The 23951-nt window shown below is 47.5% G+C and overlaps 1 protein-coding gene and 1 pseudogene across 2 annotated transcripts; one reads left to right on the top strand and one right to left on the bottom strand.

The window, feature by feature from the left end:
• Nucleotides 1–1623: 1623 nt before the first annotated feature.
• On the bottom strand, nt 1624–19486 carry Dynlrb1 (dynein light chain roadblock-type 1). 2 transcript variants are annotated; one of them, XM_070007101.1, is made up of 4 exons: nt 19393–19486; nt 9274–9349; nt 6895–7062; nt 1624–2049 (listed from the first exon to the last, which is right to left on the bottom strand). In XM_070007101.1, exons 1-4 carry the CDS (start codon nt 19393–19395, stop codon nt 2006–2008), a joined length of 291 nt encoding a protein of 96 aa, XP_069863202.1. In that variant the 5' UTR covers nt 19396–19486; the 3' UTR covers nt 1624–2005. The 2 variants fall into 2 exon arrangements, with proteins under 2 accessions (XP_069863202.1, XP_069863201.1); XM_070007100.1 differs by lacking the exon at nt 19393–19486 and adding an exon at nt 19179–19311 and having other exon boundaries at nt 9274–9345.
• Nucleotides 13499–14347, top strand: LOC138817330 (nucleophosmin-like; annotated as a pseudogene).
• Nucleotides 19487–23951: the final 4465 nt, after the last annotated feature.

Here is a 23951-nt window from a genome sequence, read left to right as displayed (position 1 = left end):
TTTGGCACGTGCCAAGCTGAGCCAGCTGTCATTTTTGTGTGGGAACTGTGAACTTTCCTTTTTCCTCTCTCTTTGTGGGGTGAACAAGGCCAAGGCCACTCCCCACTCGGCTCTAGTACAGGCAAAATCGAATCAAAACCAAATATACCTGTAGTTTGTTTTTGTGGTTTGAGCCTAGGGCCTCTTACTAGCAAGGCTGGCGCTGACCACTGGAGCTACACCCCCTGATATTTTTAGGATAGGGTCTAATTCCCATCCAGATGTGTGCCAGAAATGCAAGCCCATTAGCCTTCTGGTACCCGCTGGGCACAGGTGCACGTCAGCATGCCCAGCTTCTCTCTATGCAGTGGAGTCTTACGGACTTTTCTGCCTAGACTGGGCAGGAACCTCCATCCTCCTGATCTAAGCCTCCCCTCTCACACAGCCACCAGGCTCACTTTTGGGAAGAAAATCTAAGTGTTTCTGCCTGGACTGGTGTTGAACTTTGATCCTTCTGATCTCACCCTCTCAAGTAGCAGGGTTCCGGGCATTGAATGACTGGGACCCAGCATATGCATGTGTGTTTGTGTGTGGTTCTGAGGTTTGAACTGAGGGCCTTGCACTTGCTAAGGGCTTCACACTTGAGCCACATCTCTAGCCCTCTGTGCTGCTATTTTTTGAATAGGGTTTTGCTTTTGTGGCCTGAGATCCTCCTATTTATGTTTCCCTCCTAACTGGGATAGTACAAAATGAACCACCATGCCCAGCTTTTTACTGGTTGAGATGGGGTTCTTGTGTGCTTTTTTTGCTCACATGGTCTTGACCCACAATCCTCCTGATCTCAGCCTCTCAAGTAGCCAGGACTACTGGCATGAGCTATGAATGCCTGGCCAAATGGTGGCTTCTAAGTAGAGAAAATGATGCCTGGATGCAAGAGTGTGGATGATCATTTGGAAGGAGCTCCCCTCAAGTGAAGGGGACCATCCAGGGGTTCTGGGGAAGATGGACTATTTGAGTCAGCCTTGTTTTCCTTCCTGAGGCCTCAGGAACTCTCCCAATCTCACCTTACCCCACCCCACTCTGCCCAGCATATTCCTAATCCTGCATCTTAAGGCACGGTAGTACTTTCTGGAGGCTCAATAGAGATCACTATCTCCTTACTCCAAGCAGTGCAATAGAAAAATCCAGGCAAAGCCGGGCGCCGGTGGCTCACACCTGTAATCCTAGCTACTCAGGAGGCTGAGATCTGAGCATCATGGTTCAAAGCCAGCCCGGGCAGAAAAGTCCGTGAGACTCTTATCTCAAATAAACCACCAAAAAAACCAGAAGTGGCGCTGTAGCTCAAGTGGCAGAGCACTGGTCTTGAGCTGAAGAGCACAAGAACAGCGTCCAAGCCGAGTTCAAGACCCATGACTGACAAAAAAAAAAAAAAAAAAAGAAAAGAAAAATCCAGGCGGAAGTAGGAAGTTATAAAAGGGGTGGGACAAGGCTGGGAACTAGGGCAAGCTTCATTGAGGACACAATACAATGACAGTAGGCATGCAGCCCAGCAACAACACCAGGAGCAGGAGGGAGTTTACTTTTCAGACCACATGGTGACACAGAGGCCTTCCCACCCCTGTGTTTACAGACACAACAGCAGAATAAGTGGCTTGGTTATTTTTAGTTAAAGAAAAACAACCTTTTCCAAGAGCAACAGTGAACTGAAGGTCAGAAGGAAGCTGGGTGTGGGCTTCTCCTAAACGGAGGCTCCAAAGCCAGGAAGGGAAGGCGCCTCCTGGGAAGTCTGGGGTCACTGGAGCGGGGAAGGGGAGAAGAATTCCTCCATCTGGTGAAGGTAGAGGGGAGCTGCCAACCCACCGTTGGTCATTGAATTGGCTTATGAGGAATCTACAGTGATCTCTATTGTTTCACGAGGGATATAGATCATCATAGGTCATCTTTATGGGCTGGTCAGATGACATGATTGGCATTATAATTCTTGGAGGGCATTAAATTAAGGAATGACATGGGGAGCCAAGAGTGGCTATTCTGTTGGATTCTGAATCACAATCAGGAAATAGTCCTTATCTGAAAAAGAGAAAAATGAAAAAACAAATCACATTACAGAACAAGAAAAATACAACACTAGAAATCAAATAATTTCTTAAATCACTAACTACAAAATGGGAAGAAAGTGGAAAATCTTAGCATCAATGCTGCCGGGTACCAGTGGCTCATGCGTAGCTACTCTGAGGATCACAGCTCAAAGCCAGGCAAGAAACTCCGTGAAACTCTCATCTGTAATAAACCACTCAGAAAACCACAAGTGGTGCTGTGGCTCAAGTGATAGAGCGCTGGCCTTGAGCTGAAGAGCTGAGGGACAGCGCCCAGGCCCAGAGTTCAAGCCCCACGACCGACAAAACAACAACAGCAACAAAAAACATCAATGCTAGGGGCTGGGAATGTGGCTTAGTGGTAGAGTGCTTGCCTCACATACATCAAGCCCTGGGTTAGATTCCTCAGTACCACATACACTGAAATAGCCAAAAATGGTGCTATGGCTCAAGTGGTAGAGTCCTAGCCTTGAGCAAAAGAAGCTCAGAGACAGTGCTCAGGCCCTGAGTTCAAGCCCCAGAACTGGCAAAAAACAGTAACAACAAAACCTACCATGGTAGGCACTGCAGTTTATTCTACTAATAATAAGTCTGCTGATCTGGTCTCCACCTTTTACAAAATGGGTGGCTTTTTTCTTCACCTCACCCCATGGAGACAATTTGAAGGAAAAGAGAAGTTATTTGCTTCTTTTCCAATGATGCAAATATCAGGAATCAGATCCTCCATGAAGAGGAAGCTTTATTTACTAAGATACCAGTCATCTTCTGTCCAAGCAATTTACTTTTTTTTTTTTTTTTTTTTTTTGCCAGTCTTGGGTCTTAAACTCAGGGCCTGGGGCACTCTCCCTGAGCAGCTTCTGCTCAAAACTAGCGCTCTACCACTTGAGCCACAATGTCACTTCTGGCTTTTTCTGTGTATGTGGTACTGAGGAATTTAACTCAGAGCTTCATTCATGCTAGGCAAGCACTCTACCACTCTCAGCCCAGCAAAGTACTTCTTACTGACTTTGCCATAATCATGCTATGATTAGTTTGTTTGTTGACTGATTGATGGTGCCGCTGGAGGTAGAGCCCTATCACTGGGCTCCATCTGCAGTGTGAAGTTCATTTACTGGCACTAGGTTTGGGTAGCCCTAAGCAACACACAGTTCCATCTTAGCAGTGTGAAGCGAGCTTGCTTGAGCTGAACAAAGCTGCCACTAGAGATCTGGTGAGGGCAATGAGGCTGCAGCATTTGTGGGCGTTTGGTCTCAGACCATCTATGCCTCTGATCCTAATGAGAACGCCAATTTGAGTTCTGCAGGCATACAGAAGCTGCCAGCTTTTCTTGCCACCTCAGACATTTGAATCTCACTGCTGTACTCTGCCTAGGTTGTCTGTGATACTGCTTAGCTACTTCATGAATAAGCTTCCTCCTTCCTTTTTTATTGTCGGTCATAGGCTTGAACTCTGGGCCTGGGCGCTGTCCCTCAGCTCTTCAGCTCAAGGCGAACGCTCTACCACTTGAGCTACAGCGCCACTTCCAGTTTATTGGAGATAGGAGTCTCATGGTCTTTCCTGCCAGGGCTGGCTTTGAACCATGCTCCTCAGATCTCAGCCTCCTGAGTAGCTAGGATTACAGGTGTGAGCCACAGGTGTGTGTGTGTGGCTTGATCATAGGCCTGGCTCCTTTGTGTGTGTGTGTGTGTGTGTGGTTGTGAGGCTTGATCATAGGCCTGGCTCCTGTGTGTGTGTGTGTGTGTGGTTGTGTGGTTGTGAGGCTTGATCATAGGCCTGGCTCCTTTGTGTGTGTGTGTGTGTGTGTGTGTGGTTGTGAGGCTTGATCATAGGCCTGGCTCCTGTGTGTGTGTGTGTGTGTGTGTGTGTGTGGTTGTGTAGTTGTGAGGCTTGATCATAGGCCTGGCTCCTTTGTGTGTATGTGTGTGTGTGGTTGTGTGGTTGTGAGGCTTGATCATAGGCCTGGCTCCTGTGTGTGTATGTGTGTGTGTGTTGTTGGTTGTGAGGCTTGATCATAGGCCTGGCTCCTTTGTGTGTGTGTGTGTTGTTGGTTGTGAGGCTTGATCATAGGCCTGGCTCCTTTGTGTATGTGTGTGTTGTTGGTTGTATGTGTGTGTGTGTTGTTGGTTGTGAGGCTTGATCATAGGCCTGGCTCCTTTGTTATGTGTGTGTTGTTGATTGTATGTATGTGTGTGTGTTGGTTGTGAGGCTTGATCATGGGTGCAGTACTGGAGCTTGTTTAAGGCTAGTGCTCTACCACTTAGAGCCACAGTGCCACTTTGATTTTCTGGTGGTTATTTGAAGACAAAAGTCTCATGGACTTTTCTCTGTCCCAGTTAGCTTTGAACCATGATCCTCAGAGCTCAGTCTCCTGAGTAGCTAGGATTACAGGTGTGAGACTTGGGTACCCAGCTCCTCTTTTACTTCTTTTTTTTTTTTGGGTCGGTCATGGGGTTTGAACTCTGGGCCTGAGCGCTGTCCCTGAGCTTTTCAGCTCAAGGCTAGTGCTCTACCACTTCAGCCACAGTGCCATTTCCAGTTTTCTGAGTGGTTTATTGGAGATAAGAGTATCTTGGACTTTCCTGCCTGGGCTGGCTTTGAACCGAGACCCTCAGATCTCAGCCTCCTGAGCAGCTAGAATTACAGGTGTGAGCCACCAGCACCCGGCTTCCTCTTTTACTTCTGAAGCATAGTTTGAGAAAGCTTTCTCGGGTACTCCTGTTTCCTGATAGGGGCATTGAGGTGTAAGAGGTTTCTCTGTAAGATGGAGGGCCTCCAGTCACCTACAGGGCCACTGACCCACCCACAGCCACTGGTCTGTGGGTCTGGGTGAAGCCCAAGAATTTCCATTTATAATGGGTTCCCAGTGATGCTGATGCTGCAGCTTCTGGGAAGACTGCCACTTAGTGTGGAAGGCAGAATTCCAACCTCACACTCACTAGTCTTGGGGTAAAGTAAGTTCCTTTCACAGCTCAGCTGTTGGTTTTCCAGGCTGTCTGGACAAAAAAAGGCACTAGGTCAAAGAGGGACAAAGTTGCCTGGACATCTAGACAAGAAGGCCTGGCTACCCTTCAGCTTACAGACAGGAGGGGAGGAAGAGTGAGTTCTACCGTTGCCTACTTAATAATCACACTGTGGCCATTTACCAAGGCTTCCATGTGCCACGCCTGGGCCACCACTTCTCACGTAGCACCTCAATGGTCCCAGAATCACACTGCGGCAATAACAGCATTTTCCCATTTTACTAAGGAGAACACTAAAGCCCAGAGTTCAAGTCCTTGCCTGAGCTAAGGCAAGTACTTATACCGAGTGGGCTGGGGCAGGTGGTAGGGGGGAGCTGCACCAGTTGAGCGGAAGAGAAATGGCAGACTTGGCCTTGTCTGCTTTGTGGCTTCTCAGACTCAAGTATAAAGCTTGGTTCTTCTCATAATGATATTCTATTGCAACTGAGAATACAAATTAGGTGACTAGTAGTTTTGTGGCTAAGCAACTTATACACATAAAAAAATTACTATTAAAAATAGAAATAAGCCAGGTGCCTGGCAAAAGATATTTTTTTTGAGGGGGGGGGGGAGAGGAGTCGGTCATGGAGCCTGAACTGTGGGCCTGGGTGCTGTCCTTCAGCTCAAGGTTAGCGCTCTACCACTTGAGCCATAGCACCACTTCTGGCTTTTTCTGTTTATGTGTGCTGAGGAATCGAACCCAAGGCCTCATGCATACAAGGCAAGCACTTTACCACTGAGCCACCTTCCCAGCCCAGCTTTTTGTTTTATAAAAGCTATTCTGAGCCGGGTGCCGGTGACTCACACCTGTAATCCTAACTCATCCTAGGAGGATGAGATCTGAGGATTGCAGTTCAAAGCCAGCCTGGGCAGGAAAGTCTGTGAGACTCTTATCTCCAATAAACCATGAGAAAACTGGAAGTGGTTCTGTGGCTCAAGTGATAGAGCACTAGCCTTGAAGAGCTGAGGGACAGTGCCCAGGCCCAGAGTTCAAAAAACAAAAGCTTTTTTTTTTTTTTTGTCAGTCATGGGGCCTGAACTCTGGGCCTGAGCACTGTCCCTCAGCTCTTCAGCTCAAGGCTAGTGCTCTACCACTTGAGCCAAAGCGCCACTTCCAGCTTTTTTTGCTTATGTGGTGCTGAGGAATAGAACCCAGGGCCTCATGCATGCAAGGCAAGTACTCTACCACTGAGCCACCTTCCCAGCCCCAAAACAAAAGCTTCTGTGGGCTGGGAAGGTGGCTGGGAAGGTGGTAGAGTGTTTGCCTTGCAGGCATGAGGCCCTGAGTTCTGTTCCTCAGCACCACATAAGCAGAAAAAGTTCGAAGTGGTAGTGTGGCTCTAGTGGTAGAACACCAGCCTTGGGCTGAAGACCCAGAGTTCAGGCCCCACAACTGACCAAAAAAAAAAAAAGCTTTTGCAGCCCCCCCTCCCGCCCCCGCCAGCTACCTCCCCAAAACCCACTACATCCATTCTTTGATGATTTTCAAGATTCAGCTCTAACATTTCTACATCTGGGAAGCCTTTGCCAATGGCTCCAGGCAGACCTTATTGTGCCCCCCCTGTATTCCAAATGCTTTTGGAATCTCCCATACGAAGATGGCTGATCTGCATTATGCTGCCTGTCTTTCTTCCCCATTAGTCTATGATTCCCTAGTGAGGTCTACAATCATTAGGAGGATCTGTTGGGAGACACCAGTTGAAGGTGGCTAGGCAGGAAGACACTGTCTCCACACCTCAAGCCTTTTCTGCCAGGGCTTCCAGATGGGCCACAGAATTTGCTGAGCCTGCTCCTATGTGGGGAGGTGAAGTAAATCGTACCTGGTGCAACCATAATTTCATTTTTCTTGGAACGAATTCGAAGGAAGGTCAGGTCATTTTGGGGGTCAATTTCACGCACAGTGCTTCGAGCCTTCAAGATGAAGTTATGCATGAGGTTGGCGTACTGTGTAGTGGTGGGATTGTCCATGGTGCTCTTGATAGGAATGCCTGAGGGAACAGCAGATAGAAACTGAGTAGGACATGGGGGCCTCTTTCTGTCAAGATCCTGACCCCACAGCCCTAACTCTAGGCAAGCACTCTACCACTGAGCCACCTTCCCAGCCCCAGCCTGGCTTTTTTATTTTTGGTTGGTTGTGGGGCTTGAATGCAGGGCCTGGGTGCTATCTCTAAGCTTTTCTGCTCAAGACTACCACTCTACCATTTTGAGCCAGAGTGCCACTTCTGGTTTTCTGGTGGTTAATTGGAGATAAAAGTCTCACGAACTTTTTCCTGCCTGGGATGACTTTGAACAATGATCCTTAGATCTCGACCTCCTGAGTAGCTAGAATTACAGGTGTGAGCCACTAGGAACCAGCTTAACCAATAGCTTTTTTTTTTTCTTTTTGGTTGGTTGTGGGGCCTGAACTCGGCCTGGGCACTGTCCCTCAGCTCTTCAGCTTAAGGTGAGCACTCTACCACTTGAGCCACAGCACCACTTCTGGTCTTTTTTGCTTATGTGGTGCTGAGGAATCAAACCCATGGCCTCATGCATGCAAGGCAAGCACTCTACCACTGAGCCACCTTCCCAGCCCCAACCCATAGGTATTATTACCAGGTAAGCTTAGGGCCCAGTTGTAAACATGCCTGTGCACATGATGGTGCCTCCCAAATTGCAGCATGAGTCTACACCTGTGCACACCCTTTGTAGAAGCACTGTCATCGCTTTCAAAGAGCTAATTATGGGCTTGGGGCTGCAGCTCAGTGATAAAATGTGCTTACCTTGTGTAAGACCCTGCATTCAATTCCCAGCACCAAAACAAAATAAAACAAAATAAAAAATGGTCAATCCATTCTCTTTAAAGTCAGAAATTTATAAGTTAGACTGAGTATAATTTGGGCAATTATTATTATTGTCTACCAAGTCTTTTTTTTTTCCTTGAGGATCAAACAATTAAACGGACAGCATTCACATGTGTGGAAATGAAGCAATGAAATCCCTTTCTGTCTATCTAATGTAAACTAATTAAAAACAAAGGCTAATAAATAATAAACAAACCACTCACTGGATGGCACCTACTGTCAAAGAGGTGAGGAATGTGGCTCAATCACGATCAAGTGGCCACTTCAGGTCACAATGAGGTTATTGGGTGCCTGCATTTAGTTGTCACTTAGCAGAAGGCTCCATCCACAGGACTGAAGAACTCACCAACTGATACTCACTTCTCAAGTATGTGGTGTGAATGACTCCTCACATACAAGGGGCCAGACTTTGGGGTAGGACCCTGCTAATTTGGTTCACAAGTAACCAGCCCAGAGATTATTCAGACACTCATCCTCAGTCCAACCAACAGGTGGCAAGAAACAAGTACAACCTTACAACTTGATTTCTTAGGCACCAGAAACACAAGCAGGTGCAGAAGAGGATATGGTGGTAAAAGAGGCAGAACTGAGAGATTCTTCTGAGAGTCACTGGCAAAGGCTGTAGTGGTATCTGTAAAGGACGGCTGAGCTGCTACTGGGACCTGCATGGCCACCGTCACACCAAAGTCCCGTGAGGCTACTCCTAAGGAGGTGGTAGGAACAGTGTCTCCTGCTATCCTCAGTCCATAATGGGAGTGATGATGGAGTAGGATTCAGAATCTGATGGCCCCGGCTTAGCTCTGCCCCATCAGTGCTGTGAGGCCTTAGGCAAGTGAGTTAACCTTCTCAGACTCCCTCATTTCATCTGTATGAAATGCCACTGTGGGCTGGGTGCTGGTGGCTCATGCCTGTAAGCCCAGCTACTCAGGAGGATGAGATCTGAGGATCACGGTCCAAAGCCAGCCAGGGCAGGAAAGTCAGTGAGGTACTTATATCCAATTAACCACCAGAAAACTGGAAGTGGTGCTGTGGCTCAAGTGGTAGAGCACTAGCCTTGAGCTGAAGAGCTGAGGGACAGCGCCCAGGCCCAGAGTTCAAGCTCCATGACCCACAAAAAACAAAACAAGACAAAACAAAAAGAATGCTTTGTAAAGGCTGGGAAGGTAGTTTAGTGATAGAATGCTTGCCTAGCATGCAATTATAGTGTCAGAACATTGGGAATGTTAAAAAGATGATGTTAGGAAATTTAAAATGATATTAACCACATGATGGCCAAGCACAAGTTTAAGCAGTGTGTGAGTGTGTGGCTACCGATGGGGCCCTGCCTGGGTGGGAGTCACGGCTGGAGGGAGGCTGTACCTTCTGTATTCACCACGATGATGCCCTGCACTCCCTTCTGGCTCTGAAGTCGCTTCAGTGTCTCTTCCACCTCTGCCTGTCAGAAAGAGACCAAGATTAGGAGATGCCAGGCAGGCAAGCTTGAACCCAGGCAAATGTATCTCCCACTAACAAACAGTAACATCAGGCACTTGGTTGGCATGCCACAAAGCCTCTCAGGCCTGCGCTGTGAGGTCATCTGAGCTGCGGGGTCCAGAGGCCACCGCTGTACCTCAGACAGCAGTAGTTAATAGCACTGCATGAGGCAGGCTGCTCCCGGCCCTTGGCCCATCACATGTAATTAGTCCCATATCCTTCAGTTTTTTGGGAGCAGAATATAAAGACATTCTTTGGAGAATGTGACTCTCCTGTCACATACAGTTGGGAGGTGGCATTCTCATTTTTTAAAAGTCAAAACCAACAGGATTTCATTGCATAAGGGGATTTCATTGCAAAAGCTTTGCACAAGTGTACAATGTATCCACCAAATCCACTGCAACCCCTTTGTGACTCTTCCATCCTACTCCCTCCTCTTAAAACAATTCCAACCGGGAGCCACGCGTTACTCAGGAGGCTGAGATCTGAAGATCACGGTTCAAAGCCAGCCGGGCAGGAAAGTTCATGAGACTTTTATCTCCAATTAACCACCAGAAAATAGGAAGTGGCACTGTGGCTCAAGTGATAGCATACTTGCCTTGAGCTGAAGAGCTGAGGGACAGTGCCCATGCCCAGAGTTCAAGCACCATGACTGACAGAAAAAAAAAAAATTCCAACAGGTTTTATGTTCTAACGATTTCTAACAGGAAGGAGATACTGTATCATTTGTGGCCCAGATAACTTACCTGAAAACATTTGAAAGAAAATGACTCCATGAAGATGACATAATAAGGCAACATCTGGGACAGTGTGACACATGACACACAGTCACGGGAGGTGTGCACAGGAAGGGGCCCATTAATCCTGATTAGCCAGTCAGGGTGAGGCATTTCAGCACATGGGTTTGTCAACTAAGGCATCCATGATGTTTGGTTTCTCACCCTGTCATTCAAGGCCCTCTAAACTGTAACTCCTCTCACACCTTCCCTTCCATTCTCCATCTCCCTGCTCATACCTCCTGTCCTTTTTATCCTATGAGGTTTCTTCTGTGCTGAAGTCCCAAAGTCCTCTACACTACCTATTGCCTTTTTTTTGGGGGGGGGGGGAGGGGATCCTGGGGTTCAAACTCAGAGCCTTATGCTTGTCTGGTAGATGTTCTTTACACTTGAGTTATTCCCCAGACCTTTTGACCTTAACTGTTTTTCAGATAGGATCTTGTGCTTTTGTCCAGATTGGCCTCAGACTGTGATCCTCTTACCTCCATTTCCTGGGTATCTGGGATTATAGTTATGTACTACCATGCCTGGCTTGTTTGTTGAGATGGACGCTTGTTCATTTTTTCCCCAGGTGGGTCTTGAACTATGATCCTCCTGATGTCTGCCTCTTGAGTAGCTAGGATTGTAGCTGCGTGCTACCACACTTGACCTAAGACATCACCTATTTTAAAAGCCTTTATGGTTTCCCAACAGAGTGGATGGCGTCTTACTTACCTCTAAGACCTTGGCTATATCTTTCTGGGACATGAGTCAGGCACTTGTCTAACTATATAGAATCCTTAAAATGGTCTGCAGCATAGGAACTTGATAAACAACTGTTCAACAAACCTAGGCCCAACTGTTCTGGTGGCTGGACCCATTCTTTGAAGTGTGCTTGTTTTCAGAAGGTCCTTCTAGACTACCCACAATCAGAGGTGGATAGTCATGGAAACAGAGGCTCCATTTACCGAAAGACCAGGGGCCAACTAGAGTATGTATGTGTGGAGGCTCCTAAATAACTGCTGGAGATAGCACAATGAATTGTTGTTTTTCTGGAAAGCACAAGATTGACACTGCCACCCACTCTCTAGTGATGTAAGAATACTCTCAAAGGTTGTAGGGAAGGGCACATAAGAACCTCCTACAAAACAATAAGCAGCTCAACATCTGAAGCCTGGATAAAAAGACAGGACTGGCTCTGTGGAAGCTGTGGGTCATGCATGCTGGAGATCCTGTCATGCAATAGATCTTCACTGAGTTTACTATGTGCCAGGTGCTATTTGGGAGTCAAGAGATAAGTATGATAGATCAATAGTGTACATTCTGACTTGTTACCCTCCAGACATTCCTTTTAAGAAAGTAACTAGAGTACTTGCCTAGCATATATGAAGCCCTGATTCCTCGTACCACATACACAGAAAAAGCCAGAAGTGGTACTGTGGCTAAAGTAGTAGAGTGCTTGCCTTGCATGCTCAAGGCCCTGGGTTCGATTCCTCAGCACCACATAAGCAAAAAGAAAAAAGCCGGAAGTGGCACTGTGGCTCAAGTGGTAGAGTGCTAGCCTTGAGCTGAAGAGCTGAGGGACAGCGCCCAGGCCCAGAGTTCATGCCCCACGACCGGAGCCCCCCCCAAAAAAAGAAAAAGATCACAGTAAAATGTCTGCTGCAGTAATATCTACAATAGCAAAAAGCAAAAAGAATTTTAAATGCCCAACAACTAAAGATAATGCCAATATTCACTCATAGAAATGTATTACACATATTAATGATGGCAGATTATGATACTACCATGAAAGTTCTGTGATATGATGCCAATTGAAACAGCAAAATGCTTGGTGATTGCAAATGCATGACAAGAAGGCTATGAAAAATTATAGATACTCCTTCCTTCTTCCTTCCTTTCTCTCCTCTACCTCTTTCTTCTCCTTCTTCCCTTTCCATCCTTTTCCTTTTCACCCTCAAAATAGCCCTTTTTGTTCTGTTATATTGTCTCTATTAAAAGGTCCTCCAGGAGCTGGGAAGGTGGCTCAGTGGTAGAGTACTTGCCTCCCATGTATGAGACTCTGGGTTCGATTCCTTAGCACACACAAACAGAAAAAGCCAGAAGTGACTCTGTGGCTCAAGTGGTAGAGCATATGCCTTGAGCTAAAGAGCTGAGAGACAGCACCCAGGCCCAGAGTTCAAGCCCCACAAACAATAACAACAAAAAGGGTCCTCAGGGTGCTGGGAATGTGGCTTAGTGGTAGAGTGTTTGCCTAGCATGCATGAAGCCCTGAGGTCCTTTCCTCAGTATCATATAAACAGAAAAAGCTGGAAGTGGTGCTGTGGCTCAAGTGGTAGAGTGCTAGCCTTGAGCAAAAGAAGCTCAGGGACAGCGCCCAGGCTGGGTCCAAGCCCCAGGACTGGAAGGAAGGAAGGAAGGAACTAAGGAAGGAAGGAAGGTCCTCCACACCCTCAGTGGTACTAGGATTTTGAACTCAGGGCCTCCAGCTTACCGGGCAGGATTTCCAGAAGGCTGTGTGCATGCAGCAAGAGTTGGCCTTTATGGATATCAGCTCCTGACACTCCTCACCACGACATCCTGATGCTTACACGTATCTTCCCAGGTAAAAGCACAAGTCATCACTTGATTTGATCTGCTCTGCCCGCATGGGCTGATCCTTTTAAGTACATAGTCTTAAGAGTACCAGAAGAGGGGCTGGGAAGGTGGCTCAGTGGTAGAGCGCATGCCTTGCATGCCAGAGGCCCTGGGTTTGATTCCTCAGCACCACATAAGCAAAAAGAAAAAAGCCGGAAGTGGCACTGTGGCTCAAGTGGTAGAGTGCTAGCCTTGAGCTGAAGAGCTGAGGGATAGCGCCCAGGCCCAGAGTTCAGGCCCCATGACGGGACCCCCCCCCCCAAAAAAAAAGTACCAGAAGAGGGTTGGGAAGGTGGCTCAGTGGTAGAGCGCTTGCCTTGCATGCATGAGGCCCTGGGTTCGATTCCTCAGCACCACATAAGCAAAAAGAAAAAAGCCGGAAGTGACGCTGTGGCTCAAGTGGTAGAGCACTAGCCTTGAGCTGAAGAGCTGAGGGACAGCGCCCAAGCCCAGAGTTCAGGCCCCATGACCGGACCCAAAAACCAAACAAACAAACAAAAGAGTACCAGAAGAAAAAAAAGCTAAAGTTTAGGAGACCCTAAGTTTAATGAAAACTAGCCACTGAAAAAGTACATGCTCAAGTTGGTAGACTGCTTGCTTAGTAAGCACAAAGTCCTGAATTCAATCCTTGGTACTAACAGCCACTAAAGAATCAGCCACTCGGGTGTGATTCTGTCCTGTGTCTCCCCTCAGCCGCCTGCCCTCACCATGCACCACCCATGGAGGACTCCATGGATATGGACATGAGCCCGCTGCGGCCCCAGAACTACCTATTTGGTTGCGAACTGAAGGCTGACAAAGATGATCACTTTAAGGTGGATAATGATGAAAACGAGCAACAGTTGTCACTAAGAACGGTTAGTTTAGGGGCTGGTGCAAAAGATGAATTGCATATCATTGAAGCAGAGGCAATGAATTATGAGGGAAGTCCAATTAAAGTTACTCTGACAACTTTGAAAATGTCTGTACAGCCAACACACCGGTGTCCTTTGGGGGCTTTGAAATCACACCGCCTGTGGTCCTCAGGCTAAAGTGTGGTTCGGGGCCTGTGCACATCAGTGGACAGCACTTAGTTGCTGTGGAGGAGGATGCAGAGTCAGAAGATGAAAAAGACAAGGATGTAAAACTGTTGAGCATGTCTGGAAAGCAGTCTGCCCCTGAAGGTGGTAGCAAGGTTCCATAGAAAAAAGTAAAACTTGCTGAGGAAGATGAGGATGATGATGATGATGATTTTGATGATGAGGAAGTAGAAGAAAAAGTTCCAGTGAAGAAATCTATACATGATACGCCAGCCAAAAATGCACAAAAATTAAACCAGAACGGAAGATTCAAAACCAGTGACACCAAGATCAAAAGGTCAAGAATCCTTCAAAAAACAGGAAAAAACTTCTAAAACACCAAAAGGACCTAATTCGGTAGAAGACATTAAAGCAAAAATGCAAGCAAGTATAGAAAAAGGTGGTTCTCTCCCCAAAGTGGAAGCCAAGTTCAATTACGTGAAGAATTGCTTATGGATGGCTGACCAGGAGGCTATTCAAGATCTCTGGCAATGGAGGAAATCTCTTTAAGAAAGTAGTTTTAACAGTTTGTTGAAATTTTCCATCTCATTTCATTTCTGTAAGAGTTGATATCTGGCTGTCCTTTTTATAATGCTAAGTGAGAACTCTCCCTACTGTGTTTGATAAATGTTGTTCAGGCTCCGCTGCCAAGAACCTATTGTCCAAAATGCCTGTTTAGTTTTTAAAGACAGAGCTTCACCCTGTGCTTGGACTTAAGTATGTGTGGAATGCTATGGTGGACCTAGCAGAAGTGATGGTCAGATGTGAAAATGGTAGGGTACAAAATACACATGGGAAATAAACTCAGTATTTTAATAAAGTAAAAAAAAAAAAAAAAAAAAACCCAGCCACTGAGATCTGTTTAAAAAGCAAACACTTGCTTGCCTTGAGCTGAAGAGCTGAAGGACAGCGCCCAGGCCCAGAGTTCAAGCCCCACGGCTGACCAAAAAAAAAAAAAAAAAAAAAGCAAACACTTATCAGAAACAGGACACAAAGGTGTGTGTATGTGTTTATGTATGTATATATATATATATATATATATATATATATATATGTACATAGATATTCATGTATTGAGTACTTACATGGGCTTTATACTACCATCTGAACCTCTCATTCACCTTCCATGATTAGGATTATCTCTACTTTACAGATAAGGAAACTTAGGTTTACAAAGAAGGGTTCTGACCAAAAGCATATAAAGGTCAAAGTACAAGCTAAAAGGAAGCACAGGACCACGTGCCTGTGGTCCCAGCACTACGAAGGCGAAGTTTAAGTCCAGAATTCAGGTGTTTCAGACTAGATGGGGAAACCAAATGCTGAATACCAGTGACAACAGTTAATAAAGTGCCTGCCCTTAGAGAGCTCAGTGGAATTTTTTTTTTTTGGGGGGGGGTTTGGTCTTGGGGCTTGAGCTCAGGGCCTAGGCACTGTCTTTGGGATTTTATTTTTTTGGTCAAGGCTAGTGCTACCACTCTGAACCACAGCTCGACTTTTGTTTCTTAGGTGGTTAACTGGAGATAAGAGTCTCACATGGGGCTGGGAAGGTGGCTCAGTGGTAGAGCGCTTGCCTCGCATGCCTGAGGCCCTGGGTTCGATTCCTCAGCACCACATAAGCAAAAAGAAAAAAGCCGGAAGTGGTGCTGTGGCTCAAGTGGTAGAGCGCTAGCCTTGAGCTCAAGAGTTGGAGGGACAGCGCCCAGGCCCAGAGTTCATGCCCCATGACCAGACCCCCCCAAAAAAAGTCTCACAGATTTTTCTGCCCAGACTGGATTCGAACCATGATCCTCAGATCTCAGCTTTCTGAGTAGTTAGGATTATAGGCATGAGCCCACCAGCTTTCAGCAATAAATTCAAAAAGATTCTTACAGGGCAAGAGATAAGCTGAAGGGTAAAAGATGCTTCTCTGGATAGTGTGCTCAGGAACACTTGAGAATGTTATCTTCAAGCTAAGTTAAATGATGAGAAAGAAACGTACTCAGGCAATGGGGAAAGGAGACAAAGTCCCTCTCTACTATAGGTCCGTGGGGCTTTCAGATGGAAATATAAGCAGCAGTAACATTCCAGGGCTTTTTATTGATTCAGCACAGGAGGGATAAGCATTTGAAGTAAAGGATTCATAGGAAACTGTGACCAATGTCACAGTTAATCTCTGTAAGCAATAAGGTCTCACAGAGGAGAACAGTTGCATCAATGAATAATTCCAAAAACATCACATAAAATTATTCAGAAAAACACCAAGAATCCAATAGAAAGTAGAATATACACCTAAATTTCAAACACACAGAAAGAGTCATGGCCGGGTGCCCGTGGTTCACACCTATAATCCTAGCTACTCAGGAGGCTGAGATCTGAGGATTGTGGTTCAAAGCCAGTAGGAAAGTCTGTGAGACTCTTTTTTTTTTGGGGGGGGGGGGGATCCGGTTGTGGGGCCTGAACTCTGTGCCTGGGTGCTGTCCCTCAGCTCTTCAGCCCAAGGCTAGCGCTCTACCAGTTGAGCCACAGCGCCACTTTTGGCTTTTTTTCTTTTTGCTTATGTGGTGCTGAGGAATCGAACCTAGGGCTTCATGCATGCAAGGCAAGTACTCTACCACTTGCGCACCTTCCCAGCCCCAAGTCTGTAGGACTCTTTTTTTTTGGGGGGGGGGGGAGGGGTCCGGTCATGGGGCCTGAACTCTGGGCCTGGGCACTGTCCTCAGCTCTTCAGCTCAAGGCTAGCGCTCTACCACTTGAGCCACAGTGCCACTTCCGGCTTTTTTCTTATGTGGTGCTGAGGAGTCGAACCCAGGGCCTCGAGCATGCAAGGCAAGTGCTCTACCACTGAGCCACCTTCCCAGCCCCGTCTATGGGACTCTTATCTCCACAAACCACTAGAAAACCAGAAGTGGCTCAAGTGGTAGAGCACTCACCTTGAGCTGAAGAGCACAAGGACAACGCCCAAGCCCAGAGTTCAAGCCCCATGACCGACAAAAAAAAAAAAAAGAAAAAAAGAGTCATTCCTTATAAAGAAGGAAATAGAAAACCCTGACAATGCTGAAATTCTTTTGTAAAGTCAGGACTTTTGTAAATTACAGGACTCAATATGCCTTTCTGGAAAAGCCATACAATTTATTGTAAAGACCATGAAAGTATTGATCCATTTGCCTCAGAAATTCTTTTCCTGAGTATTCTAACCTAACACACACACACACACACACACACACACCAAAACAAACCATACACAGAGTAGCATCACCACAGCATTATGACTACTAATTAAGAACTGGAAGCCATATGTACACTAGGGAAATTGTTTTACAACTTATAGAACAATATTTACCTAAATAGTATGTAGTCACTAAAAATACAAAGATGATGCAGCAATAAGGTTAAATGTTTTTGGACATTAAGCAAAAATGAAAAACTAGCATGCACATCTTGAAAACATGTACATGTGGACAAAGAGAAAGGAGAACATACAAAGAAGAGCTCTGTGTGGCGTGTAACTTGCTGAGAATTATGGAAGATTTACTGTTGTTCTAGCTAGGCAGTTTCCAACAAAGTAGACTCTATTCTGTTATCAGAATTATTTAAAAATCAAACAAACAGTAAGTTACTACAACACTGTCTGGAGTGAAAACTGTAAGCTACCACCTAATGTGTATGCGGAAATAAGAACTATACAGCTTTAAAATGAAGTAGGATTGTGTACATGGACATGAAAATTATCTATTTTTTAATGGGACTGGGGTCAAACCTAGGGTTTTGTAAAATATTTTATAATGAGTGAACAAAACAAACGGCAGAATGAAGTATATTTTACATACAGCTTAAACTTACCATGTTTAAGCATATTCCATTCTCATGCAATGGACAACATAAATATGTGTGTGTATGCATGTTTATATACTAAACAAAACTGGAAAGACAACCAACTACCAGAAGTATTGACCACAACACAGTAACAAAGGGACTATGTACACTTTCTATATTATATAACACAATGATGCTTGGCTTTTTTTTTTTGGTTGTTTTTTTGTTTTTGTTTTTTTTTTGGGTCCCGTCATGGGTTTGGTCATGGGGCCTGAACTCTGGGCCTAGGTGCTGTCCCTCAGCTCTTCAGCTCAAGACTAGCGCTCTACCACTTGAGCCACAGCGCCACTTCCGGCTTTTTTCTTTTTGCTTAGGTGGTGCTGAGGAATCGAACCCAGGGCCTCATGCATGCAAGGCAAGCGCTCTACCACTGAGCCACCTTCCCAACCGATGCTTGGGTTTTTTACAATTTGTATCTAAATAGGTATTGATTTTGAGTATAAACCCAGAACACGACAGTACAGAATGCAGAAAACGATCCTCTGTGTATTAGAAGAGAAGGGAAGCTTGTGTCACTATACAACAAACTAGCATTGGTTGTTTCTGATGGATTCTGAACCTAGGGTTGGGGTGTTCACTTACATTTACATTTTTTTCTAATTATTTCCATATATACACATATATTACTGTTCAAACAGTGATGTGAAGGATGAAGTTACAAATATCTGAAGCATTATTTTTCACAAAATGGAGGCTTTGTGGTGGAATTGTGCCAAACGCAGAACCCACGACTGCAGATCCAGTCATAGTTAAACTGAATGAAAATCAGGCTAGCAGTGACCCGCTGACTGGTGAGCATTCTTTATTTCTCATCAGTTTCAACGACAGCCTCTGCATTCCAAATGGGACTTTAGAAAATGCAAGGTATTCCCACGGTTTACCATGTAAAAGGCCTTTTCTTTTTTTTTTCTTTTTTTTTTTTTTTTGTCGGTCGTGGGGCTTGAACTCTGGGCCTGGGCACTGTCCCTCAGCTCTTCAGCTCAAGGCGAGTGCTCTACCACTTGAGCTACAGCGCCACTTCCAGTTTTCTGGTGGTTTATTGGAGATAGGAGTCTCAAGGTCTCTCCTGCCCGGGCTGGCTTTGAACCGAGATCCTCAGATCTCAGCCTCCTGAGTAGCTAGGATTACAGGCGTGAGCCACCAGCGCCCGGCTGTAAAAGGCCTTTTCTATCCTGTGGCGGCCAGGGAGGATGACAAGCACGAGAGCGCCCACGACTGCGGCCGGCCAGGCGGAAGGCAGGCCTGGGCTCAGCGGCGCGCCTGGGTCCGCCAGACGTCCGGTCACCGCCATTCCTGAGGCAAGGCTTGGCTTTACCCCACGCGTTAAGGCCCTACCAACCTCACAGCGCTGTGAGGAGGAGAAACAACACCCAAAGGGCGTTCGGCAGTGCCCCGCCCCGAGTGTGTAGGAAATGCTACCCGCACAGGCGGGAGTCGGCCAAAGACCGACACACTCGGCCGGGAGGGTCGGAACCCTGGCCGCACGGACCTGCTTCCGGTGAAGGAGCAGCAACATCCGGCGGCCCCGCCTCAGCCTGGATGGAGAGGCCCGCAGCTCCCGGGTTCCGCTCTCCAGTCCGGTCGCATCCCCGCCCAGCCCCACGCATCACTCGCCGGCCGTTCGGAGACCTCCCAAGGAAGACCGCTCACTTGTCTCGAGGTGGCAGGTATCCGCTAGCCACCAGCGCCGAACAGATACTCACCATCTTGGACGGATGCTACACCGCCGCGGAGCCAACACTAACTCCAGTTCCGTGCCCGCTTGCGTCTGCGCACAGCGTCCTGTCGAAACGAGCAGCGTGGACAGCCTATCAGGAGCAGGCGCTGGACGTGGGGCGGGAAAGACGGCGGATCTTAGTCTCCCCGGGCTGGCGGGCAAGGAGTTGGCTCTCCATTGTCCAAAGGCGAGAAGCAAAGCAACATTTAAGTTATGGAAAATTCCCAACTCCCGCTGTGTTGAAAAAATGCTGCTCCTCCCCGTTGGAAGAGGCGTTCAACACCAGTGCGGTCTGAGCTGGGTCTGGAAAATCCTGGGTCGAGGTGACCCTTGATCCAGATTGAGGTCAAGAGGGGCGTAGAGTCGAAGTTCGCTGAAGAAACAGTAAACCCCGATTTGGGGCAGGGTTAGGCATCTCTGCAGAGCCCTCTCCTCTGTAATAGCCCATGCGTACTCTGAGAGGAATTGGTCGGGCTTTAATACCCATTTGGAGCCCCTCTGGAGGCTTGCAAAGAAGGACTTATGACCTCAAAAGAGTGAGACAATCCATCGAGGCACCCTGCGACTACCTTGTCCTGGGCTAAATACCCAGAAACAAGGGCAGCCTCAACCACCAAACCTCCAAGCCTCCAGTAGGCAGCCCTGACCTTTATTTGCTGGTCTGCAAACCACCAATTAGTCCGCAAACCTCCAAACCTCCCACCTCCAAAGCTCCAAAGGGGAAGGCTTTTCCTTTTCTTCCCTTCTTCCTCACTGCAGGCCTCTCCACTGTCCACAGGCCTGCCCTGCTCTGCTCTAGGAGGCGCCTCTCCACAGGCCTCTCTAGAGGAAGGTCCCAAGTAACCTCCCAAGGAGGCCCCAAATGGTTTCTCAAGGAAGTCCCAAATGACCTCCGGAGGAGGTCCCAAATGGCCTCTTGAGGCTTGGCCTGCCCTGCTCTACTTCGATGGCTGCCCCCCCCATCTCCCCACTCGCTCTCCCTTTTCCCTCACTTCGTTGCACTTCCCCCTCCCCCTACTCTCCTCATGACTCCTGGTTTCCCCCTAATGGTTTTCCAACTGCCATTCTGTAATAACCTGTGGGTCCCCGATAATCAGCGGTGCTGGAGGGGGTGGGGCATCAAGCGGTGAGCCGCACTGCTGCACTGACTGGGCCACTGGCATTCAAAGGTTGACCTCATGGCCCTACGGGGGCCAGCCGCCAGAGGAGCGTGCCCTTGGAAGGGGCGGGGCATGCTGCCAAAAGGGGGCGGGATATGCTACTGGAGGGTGGGTGAGCTGCCTATTGGGATTGGACAGGGGGCAGCTTGTGGGGGGAGTATGAATGGCTGTTTGAAACCATTAGTGAAGGAGGGGCACAGCCTATCTGAGGTCTCAGGCGAGTAGGGGAAAAACTGGAGTCCTGAGCAGAGGGGAGTCCCGTGGAGAGCTGCCTCCCCGAGCAGAGCAGGGCAGGCCTGTGGAAGGGCAGGGCAAGCCTCTGAGAGGCCATTTGTGGCTTCTCGAGGAAGCCATTTGGGGCCTCCTCCAGGGGCCATTGTCACCTCATCTGGAGGTCATTCCGGGCCTCCCCTGGAGGCTGTTTGGGACCTCCCTCTATAGAGGCCTGTGGAGAGGCACCTCCTGGAGCAGAGCAGGGCAGGCCTGTGGAGAGTGGAGAGGCCTGCAGAGAAGGAAGAAGGGAAGAAAGGGAAAAACCTTCCCATTTGGAGCTTTGGAGGTTTGCAGACCAACTAATAAAGGTCGGGGCTGCCTACTAGAGGCTTGGAGGTTTGGTGGTTGAGGCTGCTCTTGGTTCTGGGTATTTAGCCCAGGACAAGGTAGTCGCAGGCCCCCTTTCTGGTGTAAATAGTGTAAATAAATTTGTTATCTTTAACTGTGCCTTGATGTGTCTCATTCCTTTGAGGTCTTAAGTTTTGAAGGCCCCAGCAAGATAATCCATCCGGAGGATATTAGGCCTTGGCCCAAGGGAAACCCCCTCATAGGTGAGTGTCTCAGCCCTCAGGGGTAAAAACCTCCCTCAACTGTTTCCTGAGGACCAGAATGGACAAGTCATTTGGGAACCTTCTAGAGGTGACTCTGGGCAAGCTTGCCAGCCTGTTTTGGAGACCTCCTTGAGAGGTCATCGGGGACCTCCTCGAAAGGCCATCTGGGACTCTTCTGGAGGTCATTTGGGGCTTTGTTGAGAAGCTACCTGGGACCTCCTCGAGAGGACATCTGGGACTTCTTTTGAGAGGTCATGTGGGATCTCCTTGGGAGGTCATCTGGGAGATGTGGAACATGTGGGTTAAGTGTCTGTGGCTACTAATCTGTACGTGTTTTTACTAGTTCTGTCTGTGTCCTGTATACAGCTCAGCATACTCCTTTTTTTTTCCAGGATGGCAGAACAATAGCTTAAAATTCTCGTAAGTGAAACCATAACTAAAAAATCTCCCCTGGTGTTACAGGATCCCCTGGAGGAAGACACACTGGTGTACACTCCCTCCTATTCTGAGCCCTCAGCACCTCCGATGTTAAGTCCCCCCATACCAGAAGTGGTTCCTTGTACCAGCCTGAGGGGGTACAAGGTGGTACAGCCCCCTTATTACCCTTGCGACAGGCGCATGGGGGAGACAGTGGGCAAGTCCTCTTTCTCATGTATGTTTCCGTTTACAACGAGTGACCTGTATAACTAGAAACAGCAAAATCTGTCCTTTTCTGAAAAACCCCAGGACTCATCTCCTTATTAGAGTCAGTATTTTGTACATACCAGCCCACTTGGGATGATTGTCAGCAACTTTTACAGGTGCTTTTCACCTGGGAAGAAAGGGAGTGAATTCGGCACAGTGCCTTGAAGGTGGTCCTTGGACCAGATGGTTCCCCCACTGATGACCCAGTCCGTTTGGAGCGAGTCTTTCCCCAGACCCGCCCAAGCTGGGACTCCAGCAGAGATGGAGGTAAGGAGGTGCTTACCAATGGATCACCAGACTCTGTTAGCAGGGATACGGGCAGCAGCTAGGAAACAAACTAATTTATCTAAGGTGAGTGAGACTGTACAGCTCCCCAGTGAGTCCTGCTGCTTTTCTAGAATGTCTCATGGAGGCCTATAGGACCTATACGGAGGCCCCAGAGAATCGAAGAGCCCTAAATATGGCCTTTGTTACCCAGTCAGCCCTAGATCTTAGAAGAAAGTTTCAAAAGTTAGAAGGTTTTGAGGGAAAGATGTTATCTGAGTTGGTAGCGGTTGCCCAGCAGGTGTTTGATAACAGAGATACCCTGCCTGGAAGAAAAAGTCAAAGAAGCAGATTTGAGTTTTGGTAGCAGCAACAGGACAGGGATCAAGAAACCCTTGACGAAGACAGTATAATTCATTTGCAAATGGCAGTAGGGAACCTCTAGAACTAGACCAGTGTGCTTATTGCAAGCAAAACAGACATTGGAAAAAGGAATGTCCACAGAGGAGAAAGATGGAAAGTGACAGGTTAAGTACGCATGTTAGCCACCTGGAAACTGTGTTCAACGAAAAAAATGTGACACTGGCTTGAAAAAGACTCTGAATCTCCAATATATCCCAGTCAAAATCCACAAAGAGGTTACAAGTACATTGAAAACCACACTAGAGAAAACTTGAGAGAATTATTGGACATGAAAAGATTTGAACACATGAGTCAAAGAGGAGAACAAGCCGGATGCCAGTGCCTCACGCCTGTAATCCTAGCTACTGAAGAGGCTGGGATCTGAGGATCACGGTTCAAAGCCAGCCCGGGCAGGAAAGTCCGTGAAACTCTTATCGCCAATAAACCACCAGAAAACCGGTAGTGGCGCTGTAGCTCAAGTGGTAGAGTGCTAGCCTTGAGCTGAAGAGCTTAGGGACAGTGCTCAGGCCCAGAGTTCAAGCCTCACGACCAAAAAAAAAAAAAAAAGAGAGAGAGAGAACAAATCCTCAGAATGAGCCTGGAAAACACTCCGAATCAAATGAAATCCAAGTACATCAGCCATGGTGAGCATGAGGCAAAGCTGGGGGCCACAGTTGAAGGAGGTACAGGATGCCAATGCTGCTGTCTTTGCTGATTAAAAGCGAGGCCAGGAGGAGATCCTGATGCTGCACATGGAATTCAAGGCGCAGAAAAAGGAGGTGGACATGATACAAGAACGTATTAGGCTGAAGTACATGCCGATTATAAGCTTTGAAGAGTATGAGCAGAAATGCAAAGCAACAGAGAAAGAACTGAAAGAGCAGTTAGTGGAGCAGACACAGAAGTGCCAAGTCAGAGAAGAGGCCTAGAAAAGTGAACAGGAAAGTATCAGGCTCAAGAAAGAGATTGCTGCCGGGCGCCAGCGGCTCACTCCTATAATCCTAGCTACTCAGGAGGATGAGATCTGAGGATCGTGGGTCAAAGCCAGCCTGGGCAGGAAAGTCCCTGAAACTCTTATCTCCAATAACCACCAGAAAACCAGAGGTGGCGCTGTAGCTCAAGTGGTAGAGCACTAGCCTTGCGCTGAAGAGCTGAGGGACAGCGCTCAGGCCCAGAGTTCAAGGCCCACGACCGACAAAAAAAAAAAAAAA

This window comes from Dipodomys merriami, unplaced genomic scaffold (genome assembly GCF_024711535.1).
Source record: "Dipodomys merriami isolate MVZ:Mamm:240054 unplaced genomic scaffold, mDipMer1.0.p SCAF_7, whole genome shotgun sequence".
NCBI classification, from domain to species: Eukaryota; Metazoa; Chordata; class Mammalia; order Rodentia; family Heteromyidae; genus Dipodomys; species Dipodomys merriami.
Note: the sequence above shows the minus strand (reverse complement) of the source record. Positions and strands in the feature narration are given on the sequence as shown.